This window comes from Salmo trutta, unplaced genomic scaffold (assembly GCF_901001165.1).
Source record: "Salmo trutta unplaced genomic scaffold, fSalTru1.1, whole genome shotgun sequence".
In the NCBI taxonomy this organism is placed as follows: domain Eukaryota; kingdom Metazoa; phylum Chordata; class Actinopteri; order Salmoniformes; family Salmonidae; genus Salmo; species Salmo trutta.
The window spans coordinates 60,370-86,268 of record NW_021822866.1 but is presented as its reverse complement, the minus strand read 5'-3'; the positions used below and the strand labels follow the sequence as shown (position 1 = coordinate 86,268).

The following is a 25,899-nucleotide window of genomic DNA, read 5'->3' as shown; positions in this document are numbered from 1 at the left end:
TCTGTTCTTATTTCCCCTCTTTGTCCCACTTCCAAACATAATTGCTGTTTACTGAGTATTCAGCCCACCACTTTACTGGTGGGAGAGGATAAATGTTAATCCCCATACGCTGACAGTTTGACAGGAGGAAAGAGTCAGACAATCTCTGCATTCCAGCTCAACGTTTTCAACGCTTCCCTACGGAACACTAGCCACTGGCCATAGACGTCGGTTCAATATCTAGCTTTGATTTACATTTGGTTGAGTTGTCAACTATGGTGAATTCAACAAAAAATGGCACAATGTCATTGGATTTCGGGTAAAAGTACGGTGAAAAAATACTAAATGCCCCTACATTGATTACTTTTTGTGAATCCAGGGAGTTTTCCATGTTGATTCAACATCATCACATTGATTTTATGGGGGGGGGATTGAAATGACGTGGAAACAACGTTGATTCAACCAGTTTTTTTCCCGGTGGGTACTGACGTCACTGACAGTCTGACATTCGTATGTTGGCGGAGATCCCATGGAGTTCATGTCTTCAGAATACATGTGTGTGAGTGTCTGCTTGTGTGTATTCATTGACGCAACTTCACCTCCTTCGCAGGGGACTTGTCCTTTATGGACTGCGTGTCGCAGTCTCGTTGATGTGGACCTGGAGAGGGTAAGAAGAGGACTGAAGAACACAACTGGAGAGGAGTTGAAGGGGCTGGGGCTTCTCTCAAACCTACAACTGCAGATTGTGTGCGAGAGCTTTCTTAAAACCCCTCCATCTTGTATGTATGCATTCCCCTTGGCTACTAGCATCGCCTTGAGGGCTGAAGCGGCCCTAGCTAGCACAAACTCCATATGGCCCCAGAGAGAGAGAGAGCACAGTAGACTATATGATTACAGACATTGACCCTTTCTCTCTCAGCTCATTCACTGTCAAGCCACTACACCTCTGTCTGATCACAGCCAAATTACATCGTTCCTCAAAAGAACAGACATGGAAACAACCACACATTCACAGCCCAGTAAGCTGTACAACATCAGAAATGCATACAGATGGGCCCAAATCAGCACCCGAAGAACACCAGAAAGCAACCTGTAACCAAAATATCCAAACACTCTTAGATAACTTTCTGGATACCACATTCACTCACAGTAAAGAAGGCATCAATCTAGCAGTAAAAAACATCAACTATATATTCAGGCAAATGGCAAAAGAAGCACAATTGAAATTGATAAAAAACACACAAAAAAGACCACAGATGACAACTGGTTTGATGCAGATTGTAAAATTATAAGGAAAAAACTTAGAACACTATCCAACCAAAAGCACAGAGAGCCAAATAATGGTGAATTACGCCTTCATTACTGAGACTTTAAAACTATAAATGTACACTCAGAACCAAAAAAGCACAGTACAACAGCAAGCAGCTGACACAAACAACTTGTGGCAAAATTGTAAAAAGCAAAAAATATCAAAACGAGGAATTAGCGATACAAAATGGTGACATATGGACAACCAAATCAAATCAAATGTATTTATATAGCCCTTCTTACATCAGCTGATATCTCAAAGTGCTGTACAGAAACCCAGCCTAAAACCCCAAACAGCAAGCAATGCAGGTGTAGAAGCACGGTGGCTAGGAAAAACTCCCTAGAAAGGCCAAAACCTAGAAAGAAACCTGGAGAGGAACCAGGCTATGAGGGGTGGCCAGTCCTCTTCTGGCTGTGCCGGGTGGAGATTATAACAGAACATGGCCAAGATGTTCAAATGTTCATAAATGACCAGCATGGTCAAATAATAATAATCATAGTTGTTGTCGAGGGTGTAAAAAGTCAGCAACTCAAGAGTAAGTGTCAGTTGGCTTTTTCATAGCCGATCTTTGAGAGTATCTCTACCACTCCTGCTATCTCTAGAGAGTTGAAAACAGCAGGTCTGGGACAGGTAGCACGTCCGGTGAACAGGTCAGGGTTCCAGCAGGTCTGGGACAGCAGGTCTGGGACAGGTAGCACATCTGGTGAACAGGTCAGGGTTCCAGCAGGTCTGGGACAGCAGGTCTGGGACAGGTAGCACATCTGGTGAACAGGTCAGGGTTCCAGCAGGTCTGGGACAGGTAGCACGTCCGGTGAACAGGTCAGGGTTCCAGCAGGTCTGGGACAGCAGGTCTGGGACAGGTAGCACGTCCGGTGAACAGGTCAGGGTTCCATAGCCGCAGGCAGAACAGTTGAACCCATTTTAAAACACTCTACAACACCGTTCAAATTGATACAAACGCAGAACAACGCCAAATACAGGCTCAGTGAGCACAGCCTTGCCATTGAGAAGGGTAGACACAGGAAAGCCTGGCTCCCTGTAGAGGAAAGGCTGTGCAACCACTGAGACAGAGCTGCATTTCCTGACAAAATGTCAAAAATATAAAACAATTAGAGAGTGTCATTTCCCCAAATTTGAATCCCTTATTCAAGGTTTCAAAGACCTCTCTGATGAGAGTAGGCTACCCGTCCTGTTGGGGGAGGACGCAGAGAGCTGTGGGTTGGCAGCGCACTACATTGCTGCCTGCCATAAGATGAGGGACAGTGTCTGACAGACCAATCAACCTGCACATGTCCTCTACTGTATGCTTATTGTTATTGTTCAATGTGTGGTTATTTTGACCCTTGGTTATTGTTGTTACTGTTGTCCTGTTGACAATTTTGATTCTTATTATTTTCATATTGTAAATATCTAAAGTAAGCTTTGACAATATCTACATTGTTACATCATGCCAATAAAATAAATTGAATTGAAGAGAGAGAGAGAGAGAGAGAGAGAGAGAGAGATTCTTAACACATGGCTCTAGCTCCTATTGTTAAAAACCTTATATGTTCCATCTATCCTCTATGTCCCTCAGATGAAAGATGCTACATTCAGGTCAGAGGTAACACAACAATCGTGAGGCTGGCACTCACTGGTCACAGGTCTTGCTGACCACCTGGTGACCCTGGTCAGCTGGACCAAAGGCTGTGTGGGTTCACAGGCATCCTGTTATGCATGACCTCTGACCTCACAGTGGGTTGGGCCTCAGATGTGTGGATGAGCTACAGGGAGCTGGTCAAAGGTCCAGTCTTCACAGAGCAGTGCTGTGAACCTGAATTAAATTAGGTAGCTGCTGCCCAGTTCCCATCACACTGGCCTTTAAGGCTTTATGGTCAAACAGGCCCTTTGGCGAAGCCCACTCTCCCAGACACACACACAGGAGTGTCTGACTCTACAGTATCTCTGACAGTGCGGTTGGTGTATAAGTAGAGAATACAATGGAACAGATTACTGTGGTGTGGAGTTGTGTAGGGAGACCCTGTGGTCATTTCCACAGATTTCTGCCCAGCTGGCACATAACATTCTGAGAACCATATGTTTCTTAGGTGGGAATTTCAGATCATTTCCTACAGGTTTCCTTATGGTTGTATTTCAAGTCGTGTTCTCAAATTGTTCCGAGAACATTAAGAAACAAACAATGTTCTCCTGTGTGAATTTCAGTACTTCAGCACAATGTTTTTCTGCAGGATTCCTCCTGGTTCTAGTTAAAGTCATGTTCTCAGAACATTAAGAAACCTTTCCATAAAAACCACAAGAAAACACTAGTAAGAATGTTGTACATCCTCATAGTTGTGTTGAGGTGTGTTGGCCGCGCCCACTAATTGGCTACACCTGATCTTAATGAGTGCGTGTTTCCTTTGAAATGGGGTCTATTTGAATAGACTAAAATGAACAGCTTTGTATGAATAAAAATATAAAAAAACACAGAATGCTAGCTCTATCCTAGTGGCACAGTGGACTAATTCTATGAATAGAAAACAGAAAGTCATAGGTTCAAATCTCACTGCCTTAATACAGAAAGTGTTTGCATGATTAATGCCGAAGCAAATTCATTTCCAATGGTCCTATCTGCGTTTGGAATTAAAAACAGTCAAACTAACCTAGCAGTGTTATTAAAATATGTTCTAAGTACGTTATTTAATTACCTTCAAATAACCTAGAATTTCCATTCTCAGAAGGTTAATAAAACATCCCATGAAAAGTTTCAGGGAACCATAGTAAAACGTTCTCAGAACCTCCCTGCAACCTAAAAATGAACGTTCCCAGAACAGGAGAAATGTTCACTTCCGTTCTCAGAACATTTTTTAAAAGTTCAGTTTACTCGTCAGGAAACGTATGGCTTTGTTCACAGAACCAATGGGAAACCAAAAACGTTGTTCCCACAATTTCCAAGGAACCAAATGTGTTAACTGGGTACAGACTAAGATTCTGATAAACAATGAGTAACATGCAGGGAGGTATACAAACAGACACTATGAATGACATCAACACATGACACACAACAGACAGTACAGAAACAGCCCTCACACAGGCCGCAGGCCACCATTGAAATACAGAACCGTAACACAAAGGACAGCGCATAACAGAGCCATATTTCTACAAATCGGCCCACTTCTCTCGCTCTGGGTCCACTCTTGCCCTCCCGACATTGCTCGTGTTTCCTTTCTTCCGCCTGCCTCTCTCTCTCTCTCTCTACTGGGTTCTGATCTTATGTTTTAGCCATCAGGGTACTACTGCTACCACTCTGCTCAGTATTGACACCAGCCAACATCAACAGCAGAGGTGAGGACACGATGATGACTTAGCCATGCTGCCATGGTCAAAGATAGAGTGGTCTCAGCCAACAGCACCACCACCCACTACTGCTCTCTGGTGGTGGATACCAGAACTGCACTGTACTCCACAGGATGGTAAATTGAGATCCGGTTGGATAGATCAGATTAACTACAACCACATGTTTACAGATGACCATGAAATATGGTTAAGCGATGGCGGCTTGGGTTCAACCCATCATAAATGATAGTAACCTAGAGGTATTGCTGTTTTAGCCCTACAGTAACAGAAACATTCATATTCAAATACATTTGTCATGAGGAAAACATTTTAAACTGCATTTTCTTTCCCTATCCTCAGATTCTGTCTCACATTGTTTTGGGTTCTTTCAATCTCACCAAAGGAGGGTTGAAGTATTGGATTGTACACCACCTGCCTGAAAAAGACTACTTTACCATGGAGAGAGTTAGTTCTATCTTCATACCAAGTGTGATTGGCATCTATGAAGGTGTGGTTGTGCACCCTGTGTATGTTACGTAATCTGTACAGGTGCCACTGTGCCCTTGTGGGAGTGAGTGTTGTCTGAACACGGAAGGTATATGTTTTTGTCTGCAGTGGACTATGGTGTTTTGCAGTGTTGGGGAGTAGGGAACTATACTGCTCAAAAAAATAAAGGGAACACTTAAACAACACAATGTAACTCCAAGTCAATCACACTTCTGTGAAATCAAACTGTCCACTTAGGAAGCAACACTGATTGACAATACATTTCACATGCTGTTGTGCAAATGGAATAGACAACAGGTGGAAATTATAGGCAATAAGCAAGACACCCCCAATAAAGGAGTGGTTCTGCAGGTGAAGACCACAGACCACTTCTCAGTTCCTATGCTTCCTGGCTGATGTTTTGGTCACTTTTGAATGCTGGCGGTGCTTTCACTCTAGTGGTAACATGAGACGGAGTCTACAACCCACACAAGTGGCTCAGGTAGTGCAGCTCATCCAGGATGGCACATCAATGCGAGCTGTGGCAAGAAGGTTTGCTGTGTCTGTCAGCGTAGTGTCCAGAGCATGGAGGCGCTACCAGGAGACAGGCCAGTACATCAGGAGACGTGGAGGAGGCCGTAGGAGGGCAACAACCCAGCAGCAGGACCGCTACCTCCGCCTTTGTGCAAGGAGGAGCAGGAGGAGCACTGCCAGAGCCCTGCAAAATGACCTCCAGCAGGCCACAAATGTGCATGTGTCTGCTCAAACGGTCAGAAACAGACTCCATGAGGGTGGTATGAGGGCCCGACGTCCACAGGTGGGGGTTGTGCTTACAGCCCAACACCGTGCAGGACGTTTGGCATTTGCCAGAGAACACCAAGATTGGCAAATTCGCCACTGGCGCCCTGTGCTCTTCACAGATGAAAGAAGGTTCACACTGAGCACGTGACAGACGTGACAGAGTCTGGAGACGCCGTGGAGAACCTTCTGCTGCCTGCAACATTCTCCAGCATGACCGGTTTGGCGGTGGGTCAGTCATGGTGTGGGGTGGCATTTCTTTGGGGGGCCGCACAGCCCTCCATGTGCTCGCCAGAGGTAGCCTGACTGCCATTAGGTACCGAAATGAGATCCTCAGACCCCTTGTGAGACCATATGCTGGTGCGGTTGGCCCTGGGTTCCTCCTAATGCAATACAATGCTAGACCTCATGTGGCTGGAGTGTGTCAGCAGTTCCTGCAAGAGGAAGGCATTGATGCTATGGACTGGCCCGCCCGTTCCCCAGACCTGAATCCAATTGAGCACATCTGGGACATCATGTCTCGCTCCATCCACCAACGCCCCGTTGCACCACAGACCGTCCAGGAGTTGGCGGATGCTTTAGTCCAGGTCTGAAAGGAGATCCCTCAGGAGACCATCCGCCACCTCATCAGGAGCATGCCCAGGCGTTGTAGGGAGGTCATACAGGCACGTGGAGGCCACACACACTACTGAGCCTCATTTTGACTTGTTTTAAGGACATTACATCAAAGTTGGATCAGCCTATAATGTGGTTTTCCACTTTAATTTTGAGTGTTACTCCAAATCCAGACCTCCGTGGGTTGATAAATTGGATTTCCATTGATTATTTTTGTGTGATTTTGTTGTCAGCACATTCAACTATGTAAAGAAAAAAGTATTTAATAAGATTATTTCTTTCATTCAGATCTAGGATGTGTTGTTTAAGTGTTCCCTTTATTTTTTTGAGCAGTGTACATTCAGTAGGTAATGACTTGTTGTGCCATGTAGTAGTGTAGCGAACTACAGAAGCTAACCTATACCCATAAAATATGGGTAAAGTGTGCAATAATTTAGTTTCTTTTTCGGCATCAGACCTGCCGGTAACGCTTTGACACCTAGAGTCATAACACTGACAGTCATAACCATGTCATAACTGCAGACATAACACCGTCATGACACATTTAGACCTGTTGTGCCATTTATTACATGTCTGGTTATGACACCTACGTAAGAGTGTCAAACCCACAAAACATTACATCATTATTATTTTTATTGACCATATTAAATTGTAATTGCGTACTAGTCAGACATGCACCTACCCCAAAGCTCAGTTGCTGATGACCGGGATGAATGCAGGAGCACATTTCAGGAGCTGACAAGACACCCTCTTTTTGACTGATGTCTGATAGAGGGCTTATATGATGGTCACAATGCTTCTTGACAGTGTCATAAAGTGTATTTTATTAGTCCAAGTGAAGTGACACAGGATGGTCAATATGCTTCATGAAAGTGTCATAAAGTTGATTTCCTAAAAGCTACTTAATTAAAACATGGAGAAAAAAACCCATCAAGAATTCATTACAAAAAAGGATTTAAGAAAAACTCAAATGAAAAGAAACTTCATGGCAGGGAGAAAACTAATTTGAATAAATGTGGGTTGACACCTATGGTGTCAGTAACAGCCACAAAGCAATGCAATATCTGTCACAACAGGTGTAAATATATTGGTCATGACTGTTGACCATATGACAAGTTATGTCAGCTGTTATGACCGTGTCATAAAGTGTTACGACACTGAGTGTCAAGTGTTTACACCCTCCATAATTCTCACTTGAAACATTGTAATAGGATAAATAACACATTTTAACATATGACCACAACGTGATCAGTCTTGCAATTTGTCGTCTATGACATTTCCCATTTTCTCATATGAACACACTAAATAATTTGGATGCAGTGAACTACCCAGCTGGCACATAACGTTCTGAGAACCATATGTTTCTTAGAGCTTGGTGAGAACATGGTGGTCCTATGGTTTATTTGCACACAACCTTCCCACAACTTTCTGGGAATGGTGCTGGATAGTTGCTTGGCTTTGGAACACTCAGCACATTTAAGGGACTCCACAAAAAAAAAGTCATTACTTTAATAGAACGTTCCCTAAAAGTTCAAACAAGGTTACATTTCATTTTTGGTAATGTTATAGGAACATTCTCCAACTGGTCTGACATTGGGAATGTTGTCAAATAGGTCAGAGAATGTTAAGAAACAACGTTGTGGAAATTTCAGTATAATGTTTCCTACAGGTTTCCTCATGGTTCTATGTGAAGTCATGTTCTCAAATTGTTCCAAGAACATTAAGAAAACTTCCAAATAAAAACTACAAGGAAACTTCAGTAACGTTTAGGGGTGTTGGCTGTGCTGACTAATTGGCCACACCTAATCCTAATGTGTGTTTGTTTCCTTTGAAATGGGGTTTGTTTGAATAGACAAATGAACAGCCTCATATGAGGTAAAAAAAAACATGGCATGCTAGCTCCATTCTGGTTGTGCAGTAGACTAATTCCATGGATAGGAAACAGAAGATCATAGATTTGAATCTCACTGACGCCGTGTCACAATAAAGAAATGTGTTTTACATGATTAATGCCTAAGCAAATTCATTTCCAAGGGTCCCATCTGTGCTTGGAATTAAAAACAGTTAAGTCAGCTATGTCTTGCTTAACTTCTTCCAGTGTGAAGTAATAGGTAGCATGGCAAACTAGATTTTTAGAGTAACGTCCCCAACACTGGTGTTTTGGATGTTTTCCAGACAAATCCACAGGAATCCCACATCTGCAGTTAAATCATCCATTGCCTCATGGAGCTCACGGAAGGTTGTACACAATCAACGCAAAAGGTCATATTTTCAACAAAACATTTATTGCTGGCATAATGCAACCATAGAAAACACCAGAAGGACCTGGTAACAACTGAAATGTACAAAGGGAGTACAGTACACACAAGTGTGGATGTCTTAATTCCACAGTTCCCTTTGTGTCCCCAGTCATACCAGTAGAGGCTCAGTGCAGGTAGAGGTGTTGCTGGAACCACAGCACCACATTGAGGAAGCAGTCAGCCTGAGTGTCCACACGAGCCAGTGAGTGGGCGTCCTCCGCAAACAAAAGCAACCTGCAAGGGCAAGCAGTTGTATTTATTAGCGGACAACGTAGGAAAACAAAAGCAAGCAATTTCTTATTGGACAAGTTCAGGTAGTCCCTCCCTGTTTCAGTTTGTTCTGCTTCCATTAGGTACCTAACAAATACGGCCCAGAGTTCACACAGGTCAACGAATCATCTAACAATGCTAAACTAGGACGGCGCTGCAGTGGATAGCTGCCGTCTTACCGGCTCCTGACCAAATTCTGCTATAGAACAGCAATCAAATTCTGCATCAGAACAGCAATCAAATTCTGCTATAGAACAGCAATCAAATTCTGCTATAGAACAGCAATCGCGAACCTCGATTCGGATAGAGATTTCTACTTCAACGAGTCGGCAGCTCTGGTCGTTTACCCCGGACCTGGCCCTGATCCCCGGGACTCGAAAGAGGAAGCAGCGGCGAAAGAGGCAAGCGAGGCGGCGTCATGATTAGGCTACGTCGGCGCGCATCTAGACCGCCATTGCCGTCTGTTTTGTGGGCGAACGTACAATCACTAGAGAACAAACTGTTGGCGACTATCCTATCAACAGGACCTGAAGAACTGCAATATCCTACATTTCAAGGAGTCTTGCCTGAACAAGGACAATACACCTCACTGGTAAGATCAGAAGGCAGCCTCGGGTAAGCTGAGAGGGGGAGGAGTGTCTCAACAGCTGGTGCACAAACTAATTTTAAGGAAGTCTCAAGTTTTTGGTCGCCTGAGTACGAATACCTCATAAGCTGCAGATCATAATATGTACCAAGAGCGTTTTCATCGACAGTAAGTCAAAAGTTTGGACACACCTACTCATTCAAGGGTTTTTCCTTATTTTTACTATTTTCTTCATTGTAGAATAATAGTGAAGACAACAAAAGTATGAAATAACACATATTGAATCATGTAACCAAAAAAGTGTTAAACAAATCAAAATATATTTTAACATTTGAGATTCTTCAGAGTAGCCACATTTTGCCTTGATAACAGCTTTGCACACTCTTGGCATTCTCTCAACCAGCTTCATGAGGTAGTCACCTGGTATACATTTCAATTAACAGGTGTGCCTTGTTAAAAGTTATTTGGGGGAATTTCTTTCCTTAATGCATTTGAGCCAAATTCTATAGTAAGTACTGTAGTGTTCTATAGTTATTTTTTTATGTGGGCAGGATGATGGATAATATAACAAGCGGTTGTCACCTGACGGGGGAGCCCCTGCTCTTCAGAGAGCGGTACAGCTCCAAACCTTGGTAAGGGGACACTCTCCTGTCTTTACCCCCCAGCATCAGGAGCACTGGGGCCTTGATCTGGACACAGACGGACGAAACCAAATGATATGCTTGTCTCTGACAGCTATAGGGGAGTGTGTTTGTATTTGTGTGCATGAACCTCAAACCTGAGGTGCGTAGGTGATGGGGGATTTCTGGAGCATGGTGGTGAGAGCCTCTGGGGTGGGCAGCTGGTCATAAGAGTACTGCAGCCCCACACTAGAGTAACGCCTAGGAAAGGTAGAGGGAGACACAGGACATCTATCCATCAACCAACCAATTAATCACATTGTATTTGCATAGTACTTGTATTTTTATTTATTTATTATTTTTACAGTATCTTAAATATGCAGTGCACACACTTTCCATCCCCCAACTAGTGCACTACAATTAGTGTTTTACAGTCTCATTTAGGACTCCCCAGTCCTATACACTGATACACAGAGACAGTGTCAAGTCTCACCAGTCCACGATGTCACTGGTTCCCAGTAAGGTGGCAGCGTTGATGACTGGGTTCCTGACGGCACACGCCTTGTAGAAGTCTGGGAACTGGCCAATCAGGTGGCAGGCCAGGAAGCCTCCGTGGGACCCACCCATCACCACCACTTTATCAGGGTCAAGGGTTAAGAGCTTCTCAGCAGTTTGGTCAGCAAGGGCAGTTAGCACAGCCCTCTGGGAATGATAGTTAGGAAGAGGTTAGTTGAACAAGGTGTGTTAGTAGTATTGAGTTAGAACAAAAATTAGCAACCTGACTGACACCCTGGGTTGAAACACTGTTGTAGTCATTTTCAGCTGAGAGCTCACTCGGTACCTGCACATCCTTGACGTCTTGGCTGCCGATGTTACCGGCCAGAGAGAGGATGCTGTCCTGGCCAAAGCCAGTGGAACCCCGGTAATTCACTACAAAACACAGAGCGAGAAACAATATTCTAACAGTGGATACCAGTGTGTGTGGGTATGAGCCAAGGAGGAAGTCCACTATCTTACCCATGAGTACAGCAAAGCCCAGTTTGACCAGGACTGCTGTAGTGACATTCCACTCCGCAAAGAACTGGGAGTGCGGCCCACCTGGGAAAGAACACAAGCTTCAGTGAGTCCTCCGTGATCTCTTTCATAGATCAGTTCCCATATACATAAAAGCATCTCAGAATAGGAGTGCCGATCTAGGATCAGTTTTTATACAAATTAAATATACAGCGAAGATTTGATCCTAGACCAGTGCTCCTACTACGAGACGCTTTATGAATACGGGCCCAGGAGCTAGATTCTCCAGAGGTTTCTCTCACCATGGACAAACACCACCAGAGGAACCTTGGTGCGTGACGGAAGGTGGTTTGTCGTAACCAGCAGGGCCCCGAAGTCTAGGCCAGCTGCATAAGAGACACACAACTTACTTCATTTTATTGTTCTCAAGGACATGCAGTTATGGCAACCAGACAAGTTGTAAACCACTATTGACTGACTCACAGTACTCTGGGTTCTCCTCCTGGGGTGTAGGGCTGACGTCCAGAACATTGACGATAGCACCAAGTAGACACGACTCGCCCAGATGGTCCCAGGACACCTCCCCCTCCCCCCCAGCCAACGGAAGAAAAGCCACTACCTGCAATGACAATGCATATATGACCAGTATGGGAGGGGGGGGGGGGGGGGGGTAACCTAAATGACCAGTATAGGGGGGGGTAACCTAAATGACCAGTATAGGGGGGGGGGGGGGGGGGGTAACCTAAATGACCAGTATAGGGGGGGGGGTAACCTAAATGACCAGTATAGGGGGGGGGGTAACCTAAATGACCAGTATAGGGGGGGGTAACCTAAATGACCAGTATAGGGGGGGGTGTAACCTAAATGACCAGTATAGGGGGGGGGGTAACCTAAATGACCAGTATAGGGGGGGGGGTAACCTAAATGACCAGTATAGGGGGGGGGGGTAACCTAAATGACCAGTATAGGGGGGGGGTAACCTAAATGACCAGTATAGGGGGGGGGGTAACCTAAATGACCAGTATAGGGGGGGGGGGGAACCTAAATGACCAGTATAGGGGGGGGGGGGGGGTAACCTAAATGACCAGTATAGGGGGGGGGGTAACCTAAATGACCAGTATAGGGGGGGGTAACCTAAATGACCAGTATAGGGGGGGGTGTAACCTAAATGACCAGTATAGGGGGGGGGGTAACCTAAATGACCAGTATAGGGGGGGTAACCTAAATGACCAGTATAGGGGGGGGGGGTAACCTAAATGACCAGTATAGGGGGGGGGTAACCTAAATGACCAGTATAGGGGGGGGGGTAACCTAAATGACCAGTATAGGGGGGGGGGGGGGGGTAACCTAAATGACCAGTATAGGGGGGGGGGGGGGTAACCTAAATGACCAGTATAGGGGGGGGGGGGTAACCTAAATGACCAGTATAGGGGGGGGGTAACCTAAATGACCAGTATGGGGGGGGGGTAACCTAAATGACCAGTATAGGGGGGGGGGGGTAACCTAAATGACCAGTATAGGGGGGGGGGGGGTAACCTAAATGACCAGTATAGGGGGGGGGGGGGGTAACCTAAATGATCAGTATAGGGGGGGGGTAACCTACATGTTTTCCACAAGCACATGGAGTTGCTAACTAAATATAAAAGTAGCCAGGTGGGATCGCCCGGGCCAGGTGGTTAATAATTTTCTGGGAAACAAGCTCTATTTTGGTGGCCTCCAATACCTTGATTCCATCCGAAATACTCAGCGAAATTATTGAATACTTTTGAGTTTACCTCCCAAATTTGATTTTTTGGTGGTATTGTTTAAAATTAAAATGACTGAAAATGGATGAATCTAGTGTATTGCTATTTTTGATTAAATATTGTCTTGGCTTAGACAATAAAGACTATTTTTTAATTAAGAAAAGAAACCGTAATTTTTTATCCAGTCTTCTCTTGAGATTAAAGAATTTTACTGTAAGATAAGAATTGCCACAATGTTTGTTCTTCAAATTAAGTAAATAAAATATAAATTAAGATAATTTGGTCTAAGTTACATTTTAAATCAAAGAAATTGTGTGACGAGCACTTCTTCAAATGTAAAAAATGGCTCTAAAATAGTATATATTTGAATAAATGACAATTCACAAGGAAAGTTGCAAACACTTATTGAAATTCTTCCACTAATTTAACTGTCGTCAGTTACGTCATTTATTGAAGAAAAAAAACACTTGTTTAATGACCTGACCCACAGATTTCTTCTTAATTAATCTTTTAAGAGTTTGTTGACTTCCACAGGCATAAAGTTCCCTTATAAGAGGCATTTTCTCAGCAATCTGCGATACAGGTATAATTGAAGAATGAAGCAGCAGTTGACTACTCCATTGTCAACACTTTGATTAAAATCAGTAGACATAGATCAACATATTTGAAAATAACATATGCATCATTAGCTTTGGAAATAAATCAATAAGTTCTCTTTCGGACCAGAGTGAGGCTATCGTTTCACTAGCCTACCTATTTTTCTGCAGTGAGGATTCACCATATTCATCGAACGTTATCATTTAACTGCAGTTAATCACCAACAAAACTACCACTATGCGAATGAAGCCAAATCAACTCTTACCGATGCGATTCGATAAACTGAGTGACTCGTCAGTAGCCTAACATCACTGTCTGTCAAGTCCTGATAAGAGTTCATATCGAAAATACAAACGAGATCTTTAGTTTACTTGTCCCGATGCGATATGGTTGTATGATTTATGAACGGCAAGGATATGAGATTGACTTTTTCAGTTAGACAACATTTATGAGCCAAGCTTGTTGTTCGTCAATCAAATCACAGCTCTGCCATACCAAGCAAAAGAGCAGTAAATGCTCATGGAGTGAAACTGGAAAAAAAGGACTTCAAAGTTGTTTTACTGTCGAGGCAAATGAATTGTAGGCAGATCATTGGAGATGTGGTTGTCTTACTAAGATGTCAGTTTTTTTATTAACATGGACATGATCTTTAACCCTAGACTGCAGTTACTGCCTTCTTGCTTGATACACCAAATGAAATGCGTTTCCATGATGATTTGGTTTAACACAAACTTGTGTTCCCTAGTTGCGCAGTGATTGGCTCAGTGTCCTGTCACTCATGGGGACATTATGTCAAGGCAAAATCTAAAAAGGTAGAGTTCCAAAACTCAAGCCCTTTGGGTGCCGTCATAGGCTGCATTCCAAACACTTAAGACACATCCTTTCTCCTCAGCCCTAAAATGAAGTGGACACTTCTGATGACGTTATGATTGCACGTCTACTTATATTAACTATATATTTATTCATGTATGATAGCTAGCAAATTAATTAGCTAACTAGCGTTAGCCTGCCTAGCTGGAACTTCTGAATGAACATTTATTTCTACAATTTCCAAAAGCTAACAAAACAAAAACATTTACTTTTTACAAGACGTGTTGGTGTATTAGCAGCACAATTTCTAACTTATTTACATTTGTTTTTACTTACACTGTTGACTCCATATTGACCTTGGGATTTTGGCTGACTTTTCTTAGCGGATGTACCATCATCGCAAATTGAATTATGGGGCATTTCAGGCCCCGAAGTGAACATAATTGCACACCCGCAAATTCCATTAAAAACGAGGGCTGAGGGGCTTACGTTGCAAACTTCCCTTGCTTGGCTAATCATTTGGACCGACAAATATGGCCACGGGGATTCCCCCAAGGGCATAAGGCGAGGGTAAGTGGACGAGGGTGTGTCTTTTATATGTTTGAAACGCAGCCATTGAGTTACATTAGAAGTGTCCATCCAAGAAGGCTCAAGGTCATTGGCCACAGATAAAATGACGTCAAATCACATTATATCTGCCGTAGCTTTGATTGGACTGATCATGTCAACGTCATACTTAGCTAGCAGTCATCATGAATTAAGTCGACAATCTACTGGCAAATCCTTGTCATATGAGAAATTATGATAAAACTTAGCGGTGCTCGTCGGCCATTGGACATAAACATTACACACCAAGTTGGAAATCGCTAATTCAACAATGAGTGGTTTGGAAGGAATCAGTGGCTAACTGCAAGCATTGCAAAGCAATTACTAGCCTGATATTCAGTGGGGTGGGTGTTTAAAAGGATAAACATTCAACACGATGGGCTAGAAAAGGTTGAATACATTGGCCATGCTGTCAATCCAGCGTTACTTCTGCAGCATTCAAAACAACTGGAAACTCGGAAATGGGAAATCTCAGACATGTTTGTTGAAGCAAGTCAGCCATATCAGCTATTATTTTTTAAAGGCAGTAAATGAGGCTGAATGAACGGTTTCGCTGCCAGACAAGGCTCCGCTGATAGCCAGGTGTAACAGTGGTAAGGATTCACTCTGTGGTGCTGAAAAGAAAGCTCTCTAGTTGGGACAGCTTTTAATGGCTGGTACGGAATTCATGTAACGTATCGAACACAAACACATGGAAACCACATGTTTGACTGTTCCATTCATTACAATGAGCCCGTCCTCCTATAGCTCCGGCCACCATCCTCCTCTGTGCTCTCTCCCTCCGTGTAAAGAAATGTGACTGCAAGCACAGTGTACACAACACACACACCCAGGAGGTACAGAGAGACCGTCAAACCAGCAGACCGTCAAACCAGCAGACTGTCCCTGTCGTCGGTCACTTTCTGACTGACACACGCTATGAGATGCATATCATTCATTTTAGTGGGAGAGGGCTCATGAACTTTTTTTTATGACTTGTGAATTGTAAAAAGTAGCATAGTTAATTTAAGTGGAAAAAGTACCCGGCTGAAAATTAGTGTAACCGGCTGTATAGTCGACAGCCGGCGCTAGTGGAACACACTGTAACCTCAATGCCCAGCCCTCTGTATAGGGGTAACCTCAATGCCCAGCCCTCTGTATAGGGGTAACCTCAATGCCCAGCCCTCTGTATAGGGGTAACCTCAATGCCCAGAGCGATATATGAATGACCACAATACTGTATTACCAGGCGTGGGGCCTCGTTCAGATGGGAACAGTGGACCACCATGAGGTCATTCTGGATGGTGAGCAGCTTCCAGCTCCCAAATTTCTCAGCTGAGTGGAGAGAGAAAGATTGAACGGTTTGCTACAGCTCGGACTAGTTTCAGTTGACGAAGCTGGAGATGAAAACCTAACAGACTAATAATCATATAAAGGAGAGCTTACGGGCAGACATGCGGGTTACTCTCCTAGTGGTCCTGTCCACTACAAAGAGGTCCTGGGAGAGAGGGACAGATGGGAAAGTGAGATCATGGAGTACAAAGTTGTGTCCGCTTGTGTGCATGTTCACACTATACCCTCCAGTTCCTCCGGGCACTACTGAAGACCACTCTCTGGCTGTCTGACGCCCAGCATCGAGGTGGCAAAGCCTCATACAGCCCAGCAAACTCATCTAGGGACAGACAAAAGGGGGGGGGCACAGGAACGGGGATTGATAGATAATGTCCGGGAAGGAAATGGGTGAGAACCAAGAGATGGAAAGTGCAGTAGGAAATGGGGTGCCATTCGATGTCAAGTTCAAAATGTTGCGTTAAAGTTATTCAAATTCTGTACCTTTCTTTGGCCTATTGACTACGTCCACCAGCACCGAGATCTTCCTTGTCTCCAGGTCATACTGTGGACAGAGAGAAGGTAAGGATATAACAGTATAACAGTGCAGAATACCACCAGCGAAGCATAAGCAGCACTCCCCACTGACCTCCAGACCATCCTTGCTTCTTTCTGATAAGGCGGTAACGGCTCCTTATTGAAGGGGCTGGGAGCAGGGGTCTGGAGGTAACGCTGAGGACTAGGGGCTAGGCTGGGAGCGGGGGTCGGGAGGTAACGCTGAGGACTAGGGGCTAGGCTGGGAGCGGGGGTCGGGAGGTAACGCTGAGGACTAGGCTGGGAGCGGGAGGTAACGCTGAGGACTAGGGGCTAGGCTGGGAGCAGGGGGTAACGCTGAGGACTAGGCTGGGAGCGGGGGTCGGGAGGTCACGCTGAGGACTAGGCTGGGAGCGGGGGTCGGGAGGTCACGCTGAGGACCAGGGGCTAGGCTGGGAGCAGGGGTCTGGAGGTCATGCTGAGGACTAGGCTGGGAGCGGGGGTCGGGAGGTAACGCTGAGGACTAGGCTGGGAGCGGGGGTCGGGAGGTAACGCTGAGGACTAGGGGCGGGGGTCGGGAGGTAACGCTGAGGACTAGGCTGGGAGCGGGAGGTAACGCTGAGGACAAGGCTGGGAGCGGGGGTCGGGAGGTCACGCTGAGGACTAGGCTGGGAGCGGGGGTCGGGAGGTAACGCTGAGGGCTAGGCTGGGAGGTAACGCTGAGGACGAGGCTGGGAGGTAACGCTGAGGACGAGGCTGGGAGGTAACGCTGAGGACGAGGCTGGGAGGTAACGCTGAGGACGAGGCTGGGAGGTAACGCTGAGGACGAGGCTGGGAGGTAACGCTGAGGACGAGGCTGGGAGGTAACGCTGAGGACGAGGCTGGGAGGTAACGCTGAGGACGAGGCTGGGAGGTCACGCTGAGGACGAGGCTGGGAGGTCACGCTGAGGACGAGGCTGGGAGGTCACGCTGAGGACGAGGCTGGGAGGTCACGCTGAGGACGAGGCTGGGAGGTCACGCTGAGGACGAGGCTGGGAGGTCACGCTGAGGACGAGGCTGGGAGGTAACGCTGAGGACGAGGCTGGGAGGTAACGCTGAGGACGAGGCTGGGAGGTAACGCTGAGGACGAGGCTGGGAGGTAACGCTGAGGACTAGGCTGGGAGGTAACGCTGAGGACTAGGCTGGGAGCGGGAGGTAACGCTGAGGACTAGGCTGGGAGCGGGGGTCGGGAGGTAACGCTGAGGGCTAGGCTGGGAGGTAACGCTGAGGACGAGGCTGGGAGGTAACGCTGAGGACCAGGCTGGGAGGTAACGCTGAGGACCAGGCTGGGAGGTAACGCTGAGGACCAGGCTGGGAGGTAACGCTGAGGACTAGGCTGGGAACGGGAGGTAACGCTGAGGACTAGGCTGGGAGCGGGAGGTAACGCTGAGGACTAGGCTGGGAGCGGGAGGTAACGCTGAGGACTAGGCTGGGAGCTAGGGTAACGCTGAGGACTAGGCTGGGAGCGGGGGTAACGCTGAGGACTAGGCTGGGAGCGGGGGTAACGCTGAGGACTAGGCTGGGAGCGGGGGTCTGGAGGTAACGCTGAGGACTAGGGGCTAGGCTGGGAGTGGGGGGGAGGGTCTGGACTGGGGTCTGGGAGTTGGGAGGCTGGAGGTCAGGCTGGGGACTCACCTGCTGCATGCTGAGACACTGGCTGTGGGGGCCAAACACCTGTCCCTCCAGGTACACCAGGTAGCGTCCATCAGGGCTCAGACGGGGGGACGAGACTGAGCTGGTGTCCCCAGACAGACACTCTGTGTAAGGAGAAACAAGGGGTTGCAGGTTGGAGGTTTGAGAGGAGGAAAGAGAAGCTTTGTTGTTAATTCGCTGTGAATTAACAAGTTGATTACCATGACAATGAACACAGGAAATACTCACCACAGTTTCCTTCCAGGTCCAGACAAAACAGAGCTGACCTGAAACCAGAAGCTCTCATTTTAGTCTTACTAAAATAACACATAAGGGCATATCTTGATCAGTCTATTACTCTGGAATATTGATTAGTGAGATGACGTAAACATAGTAGACTACACAGGCTGTTCCTTACCTCCTATTGGAGCAGAACCTCAGGCCCAGTCTGAAGGGCTCATGCCACCAGCCCACAAAAAACACAGACTCGCCATCATGGGCCCAGAGACCCTGTGTTAACCAGACAGACAATCAGCATGACAACAATTACTGTACATTTACATTTCATGGCATAACATGATATTACATAGAATTACATGACTATAAGACATGTCATGTGACTGGTGATCTTTACAGTGAAGTTGCAAATACCATACGATGCTCTGCTAATGCCTTTATTGGTGTGTGTGTGTGGGTGTGTGAGGCCCCGTTTGTGCTCACCTGGCCTGGGGACACGTGTGACGGGACACCCTGCAGCACTGTTACCGTGCCCTTGGCCACGTCGGCCACACACAGCACTGGGACACTTTTACTGGTCAAGCCTTCCCCCCAGTCCTCCCAGTACACACTCTTATCCTGATGCACAACAGGGGAAAGGAAGGGTGTTGAAGCCATGAAAAAAAGAATAGAAATAAACACTGGATCATGTTTACGCAACATAGCAGCCATCCTAAGAGTACTTCCAGAACCACCCGAGTGCCACTTTAAGGACTACATCCAACTGAATGTATGGCTAAACATACAAAGACAAGTAATAGAGGAGAAGTGATCAGGGTGTTTCTGATACCTTCTCAGAAGGGCCTTCCGAGGGCCCTGCTCTTGGCTCTCCAGCTGATGGGCTGGAGGCTGAAGCATATGACTCTCCTATAGACCTTTTCCCCTCAGCTACATACAGCAGCCTGCTCTCACATGTAGACCAGGCCAGGCAGCCAAACTGAGCTGCACACAAAGACAGACGGCGAACAAGAGACAAAGACAGACCGACATGGAGAGAGAGTGTGGCTGATGAATTCAAGCAAATGGCGCCGATTAGGTCCACAGTGGACAGGTCTAGCATCGGACAGAATACTCAGAGCACCATAGGCATTAAAACCACCCAGGAAAAGGCCTTACCATCCTCATACACTCTCCCATGTTTGTTGAGAGCTGAGAGATCGAGGATCTTTTTTAGACACCTGTCGCTCCATACCTGAAAATGAACAGACCCTATTAAAGTTAAAGCAAACAAATACGCACCGTATGGGGGTGGGTGAAGGAATTTAGCCAAATGATGACGGACACACCCAGACTACGCCATCCTTACCTCCAGGAACTGTTGTACCACAACCTGACCGCTGGTTACCCTGACAACCGCCTTCAGATCTCCAGACAGGGAATAGGAACTCAGAAATCTATTTGAGCAGGAAGGAAGAAAGCTTTGAAAATGGCAGCTCAGAGAAAGACCTCTCGCGTCTTTATTAAATACCTCCCCTATATAATCATCTTACACATTACGTCATCAACACCAGACACTGGGATGGAGAATGAGTGGTGGGGGAGTGTTAATGTGTCCGTCTGTCTACTTACTCGCCGTGTAAAAGGCTGCAGGGGCTTGGTGGTTGGATGTTTATGTCGGTCTCTTGTCTGTAGTTTTGAATCAGTGTCCACTGCTGGGCATAGTGCAGTCTGGCTCCCCGGACTGTCTCAGTCTGACTCCACTCTGATAGGCGCAGGTGAAGGAGAGGTTAATAACTAGGATTATTATTTTATTTTTTTCATCAATAGATTTAAAAAGTAATTTGAACTATTTTTTTCCCAACCAAACAAACATAATAGCATACGTGCAGTCAAAATGTTTTTTATGGGTACCAATTTGTCTGCTGTTCAGTGTTCTTTAGTGTGTGTGTGTGTGTGTGTGTGTGTGTGTGTGTGTGTGTGTGTGTGTGTGTGTGTGTGTGATGTATAGAGGGCTAATGCCCAAAAGCCTGTTAAAGCATGGGCAGCACCACTGAGGCCTTTGAGAATGATAGAGGCCTCTAGTGACCAAAAGGTAGCATTGAAGGCTTCCGCCATTTTAACGTCAGCAACTGGGTGGTACTTCACACTTAATTGGCTGATCCTGTTGGAGTCATGTTCATCCAGGTCATCAGGAGGGATCCGGCCAATCGTGAAGAAAATTGACTACTTCAAAATGGAGATAGCCTCAATGGTGAAGGCAAATGCTGTCATAGACGCTATTGTCACAGATAGAACAATGAGTCAGATATTTCCCTGGATGTATACATGTGAAGCATCCGGTTGGCGTTTCCACACACTACCAAATATGGTAGTGAGGAAGCCCAGCACTGGGAAAAGACGGAGCAAGATGGATTTTGGCCAAAATTATGCAAATATTCTCATCAATGAAACATTTGATCGCCATACAGTTTTCTGTTTCCAAAACTAGAATCTGTAACAAACAGTGGACTGCATTTTGTAGACTTTACCCTTTACCAAAAATTATGTTGTTTAGAAGGAGTGCAGGGGTGAATTGAGTTATTGCACACTCACAACAAAGTAGGCGTTCCTTAACGGAAATACGCTAATAAATACTAGAGCGAGCCAATAGGATCTTACTAGCTCGTGCTTGGCTCTGCCCACGTCCTTGCTCGTTCTGCCCACTATGATTAATTTGCTCAAATTGGAAATTACCCAAAAAAATGAGGGGAGTTTGCCCCACCAAGATTTACATGCTAAAAACCGCCAATGAGCATGAGAAAGTACAATTTCTGGCACATTAATTTATATTCGAAGTGGATTTCGACTCATCGTTACCGCATTATATGGGACGTGCAAATTGACTCACATAGACGATGAAGGAGCATCATGCTCTCTCAGAGGAGGCTGGTAGGAGGAACTACAGGAAGACGGGCTCATCGTAATGGCTGGTACGGAATTCATGTAACGTATCAAACACAAACACATGGAAACCACATGTTTGACTGTTCCATTCATTACAATGAGCCCGTCCTCCTATAGCTCCGGCCACCATCCTCCTCTGTGCTCTCTCCCTCCGTGTAAAGAAATGTGACTGCAAGCACAGTGTACACAACACACACACCCAGGAGGTACAGAGAGACTGTCAAGCCAGCAGACCGTCAAGCCAGCAGACCGTCAAGCCAGCAGACCGTCAAGCCAGCAGACCGTCAAGCCAGCAGACCATCCCTGTCGTCGGTCACTTTCGGACTGACACACACTATAAGATGCATATCATTCATTTTAGTGGGAGAGGGCTCGTGAACTTTTTTTCTGATTTATGAATTGTAAAAAAGTAGCATAGTTAAATTGAAGTGGAAAAAGTACCCGGCTGAAAATTTGTGTAACCGGCTGTACAGCCGACACTAATGGAAAACACTAACCTAAATGAGCACAGCGTTATATAGGCGTACCCTGAATGTCCAGAGCTCTGTAGAGTCGTAACCTGAATGTCCAGAGCTCTGTCGAGGCGTAACCTGAATGTCCAGAGCTCTGTAGAGGCGTAACCTGAATGTCCAGAGCTCTGTAGAGGCGTAACCTGAATGTCCAGAGCTCTGTAGAGGCGTAACCTGAATGTCCAGAGCTCTGTAGAGGCGTAACCTGAATGTCCAGAGCTCTGTAGAGGCGTAACCTGAATGTCCAGAGCTCTGTAGAGGCGTAACCTGAATGTCCAGAGCTCTGTAGAGGCGTAACCTGAATGTCCAGAGCTCTGTAGAGGCGTAACCTGAATGTCCAGAGCTCTGTAGAGGCGTAACCTGAATGTCCAGAGCTCTGTAGAGGCGTAACCTGAATGTCCAGAGCTCTGTAGAGGCGTAACCTGAATGTCCAGAGCTCTGTAGAGGCGTAACCTGAATGTCCAGAGCTCTGTAGAGGCGTAACCTGAATGTCCAGAGCTCTGTAGAGGCGTAACCTGAATGTCCAGAGCTCTGTAGAGGCGTAACCTGAATGTCCAGAGCTCTGTAGAGGCGTAACCTGAATGTCCAGAGCTCTGTAGAGGCGTAACCTGAATGTCCAGAGCTCTGTAGAGGCGTAACCTGAATGTCCAGAGCTCTGTAGAGGCGTAACCTGAATGTCCAGAGCTCTGTAGAGGCGTAACCTGAATGTCCAGAGCTCTGTAGAGGCGTAACCTGAATGTCCAGAGCTCTGTAGAGGCGTAACCTGAATGTCCAGAGCTCTGTAGAGGCGTAACCTGAATGTCCAGAGCTCTGTAGAGGCGTAACCTGAATGTCCAGAGCTCTGTAGAGGCGTAACCTGAATGTCCAGAGCTCTGTAGAGGAGTAACCTGAATGTCCAGAGCTCTGTAGAGGCGTAACCTGAATGTCCAGAGCTCTGTAGAGGAGTAACCTGAATGTCCAGAGCTCTGTAGAGGCGTAACCTGAATGTCCAGAGCTCTGTAGAGGCGTAACCTTAATGTCCAGAGCTCTGTAGAGGCGTAACCTGAATGTCCAGAGCTCTGTAGAGGCGTAACCTGAATGTCCAGAGCTCTGTAGAGGCGTAACCTGAATGACTAGAGTGGTGGAAATGACATGCTCTGGTCTATCTTGGGTTAGTTATAGAAATCTTTGCTATAATGGCACAGACACAAGATGAGTCCTCTATGTATCTCTATGGTAGCAGCAGAGACAGAGGAAGCGAGAAACCCCACACCCTAATTGTTTCTGGTTACATTAGTCAGTCATTGTAAATAAGAATTTGTTCTTAACTGATTTGCCAAGTTAAATAAAGGTTAAATAAAAAAATCTAAAAATACACCCTTTCAGTTTGTTATCCAACTCAGATGCAGATGAAAATTGACTACTTCAAAATGGTGATGGCCTCAGGCGCAACCTGTGGTTTCACAGACACCATAGTGGGACAGTTACAACGTTGCGATCTCTGTGTGTGTGTGTGTGTGCGTGTGCGTGTGCGTGTGTGTGTGTGTGTGTGTGTGTGTGCGCGCAGTGTCTCACCTGTACATAAAGTGAAACTCGTGCCGTTTAATAGTGCCATGTAGTCATTCGCCGTCACGAAGGCAGAAATAGGGGTGGGATACCCACTAATTTCGCGGTACAAAGTGCTGATAGCGTCGGGTTCCATTCGTGCCTAGGTGCAGTAGCGTTAGTTAGACATGCAGCTAGAAACTGTTTTTGGGAACACTTTTACAGTGCATTAGCTAGCTAACTAATCACTTTCATCGATTACAGGTGATAATAAAGCCATGTGACTGCATGCGTTCAACAAACGAACATTATGTATCAGCTTCATTTTAACGGTTAGATAGACGAATGTTAAGATAAACGTAGATGGAACACAAATGTCCATTTTGAGCTAAAGTGGTACTTCTAAATCTGTGAAAAAAAGAACAATAGTTGTCTTTTACCAGGAACTCCATGTCTACACGACGGCCGATACCATTTCATACAGGGGCTGATGGAAGAGACCAAACGCAAGGCGGCAGCAGCAACACATTTTGTAGGATTCACAAAGGAAGTGATTAATGGCGCCTTGGGATTTCACCCCAACTCTGACGTCATCCCATTGAAGTTGAAATTTAAAACGATCGGGAGGTCCAAAGAATCCCAGATAGCACTAACCATTGAAAAAAATAAATAAACATCTCCTGCCCCATCCAATCCCACCATTTGAATCCCAAAGATAATTCGTAAAAATCCAAATAACTTCAGAGATCTTCATTGTAAAGGGTTTAAACTGTTTCCCATGCTTGTTCAAGGAACCATAAACAATTAATGAACACACACCTGTGGAACGGTTGTTAAGACACTAACAGCTTACAGACGGTAGGCAATTAAGGTCTTAGTTATGAAAACTTAGGACACTAAAGAGGCTTGTCTACTGACTCTGGAAAAACACCAGAAGAAAGATGCCCAGGGTCCCTGCTCATCTGCGTGAATGTGCCTTACGCATGCTGCAAGGAGGCCTGAGGACTGCAGATGTGGCCAGGGCAATAAATTGCAATGTCCGTACTGTGAGACGCCTAAGACAGCGCTTACAGGGAGACCGGACGGACGGCTGATCGTCCTCGCAGTGGAAGACCACGTGTAACAATACCTGCACAGGATCGGTACATCCGAACATCACACCTGCGGGACAGGTACAGGATGGCAACAACAGCCTGAGTTACACCAGGAATGCACAATCCCTCCATCAGTGCTCAGACCGTCCACAATAGGCTGAGAGGCTGGACTGAGGGCTAGTGGGCGGGGTTATATCCTTCCTGTTTGGCCCTGTCCGGGGGTATCATCGGATGGGGCCACAGTGTCTTCTGATCCCTCCTGTCTCAACCTCCAGTATTTATGCTGCAGTAGTTTATGTGTCGGGGGGCTAGGGTCAGTCTGTTACATCTGGAGTATTTCTCTTGTCTTATCCGGTGTCCTGTGTGAATTTAAATATGCTCTCTCTAATTCTCTCTTTCTCTCTTTCTTTCTTTCTCTTGGAGGACCTGAGCCCTAGGACCATGCCTCAGGACTACCTGGCATGATGACTCCTTGCTGTCCCCAGTCCACCTGGCCGTGCTGCTGCTCCAGTTTCAACTGTTCTGCCTGCGGCTATGGAACCCTGACCTGTTCACCGGACGTGCTTGTTGCACCCTCGACAACTACTATGATTATTATTATTTGACCATGCTGGTCATTTATGAACATTTTAACATCTTGACCATGTTCTGTTATAATATCCACCTGGCACAGCCAGAAGAGGAATGGCCACCCCTCATAGCCTGGTTCCTCTCTAGGTTTCTTCCTAGGTTTTGGCCTTTCTAGGGAGTTTTTCCTAGGGAGTTTTTCCTAGCCACCGTGCTTCTTTCACATGCATTGCTTGCTGTTTGGGGTTTTAGGCTGGGTTTCTGTACAGCACTTTGAGATATCAGCTGATGTACGAAGGGCTATATAAATACATTTGATTTGAATTTGATTGTAGGCCTGTTGTAAGGCAGGTCCTCACCAGACATCACCGGCAACAACGTCGCCTATGGGCACAAACCCACTGTTGCTAGACCAGACAGGACTGGCAAAAAGTGCTCTCACACGAGTCGCGGTTTTGTCTCACCAGGGGTGATGGTCGGATT

General features: G+C 46.0%; 1 protein-coding gene and 1 long non-coding RNA gene across 2 annotated transcripts; both read right to left on the bottom strand.

Annotated features, from left to right (window-relative positions):
• Positions 1-8,765: 8,765 nt before the first annotated feature.
• On the bottom strand, positions 8,766-24,307 carry LOC115186142 (acylamino-acid-releasing enzyme-like). Its single transcript, XM_029745880.1, has 22 exons — positions 24,196-24,307; positions 23,786-23,918; positions 20,409-20,541; positions 20,146-20,233; positions 19,956-20,031; positions 19,630-19,781; positions 19,284-19,418; positions 18,982-19,073; positions 18,813-18,850; positions 18,567-18,688; positions 16,863-16,923; positions 16,607-16,701; positions 16,476-16,527; positions 16,276-16,364; positions 11,776-11,911; positions 11,595-11,678; positions 11,296-11,376; positions 11,120-11,208; positions 10,772-10,980; positions 10,437-10,539; positions 10,241-10,347; positions 8,766-9,036 (listed from the first exon to the last, which is right to left on the bottom strand). Exons 1-22 carry the CDS (start codon positions 24,205-24,207, stop codon positions 8,928-8,930), a joined length of 2,196 nt encoding a protein of 731 aa, XP_029601740.1. The 5' UTR covers positions 24,208-24,307; the 3' UTR covers positions 8,766-8,927.
• On the bottom strand, positions 16,033-16,277 carry LOC115186145 (uncharacterized). The gene is made up of 2 exons (XR_003875612.1): positions 16,231-16,277; positions 16,033-16,199 (listed from the first exon to the last, which is right to left on the bottom strand). It is a non-coding gene; the product is annotated as an uncharacterized LOC115186145 (long non-coding RNA).
• Positions 24,308-25,899: the final 1,592 nt, after the last annotated feature.

What these genes read in the sequence shown, in the direction of transcription:
- LOC115186142 (XM_029745880.1), bottom strand. An exon ending in TGGGAGAGTGTATGAGGATG is followed by an intron (nt 19,782 to 19,955) that starts GTAAGGCCTTTT and finishes CTTTGTGTGCAG; the next exon opens with CTCAGTTTGGCTGCCTGGCC. An exon ending in CGGAAGGCCCTTCTGAGAAG is followed by an intron (nt 19,419 to 19,629) that starts GTATCAGAAACA and finishes GTTGTGCATCAG; the next exon opens with GATAAGAGTGTGTACTGGGA.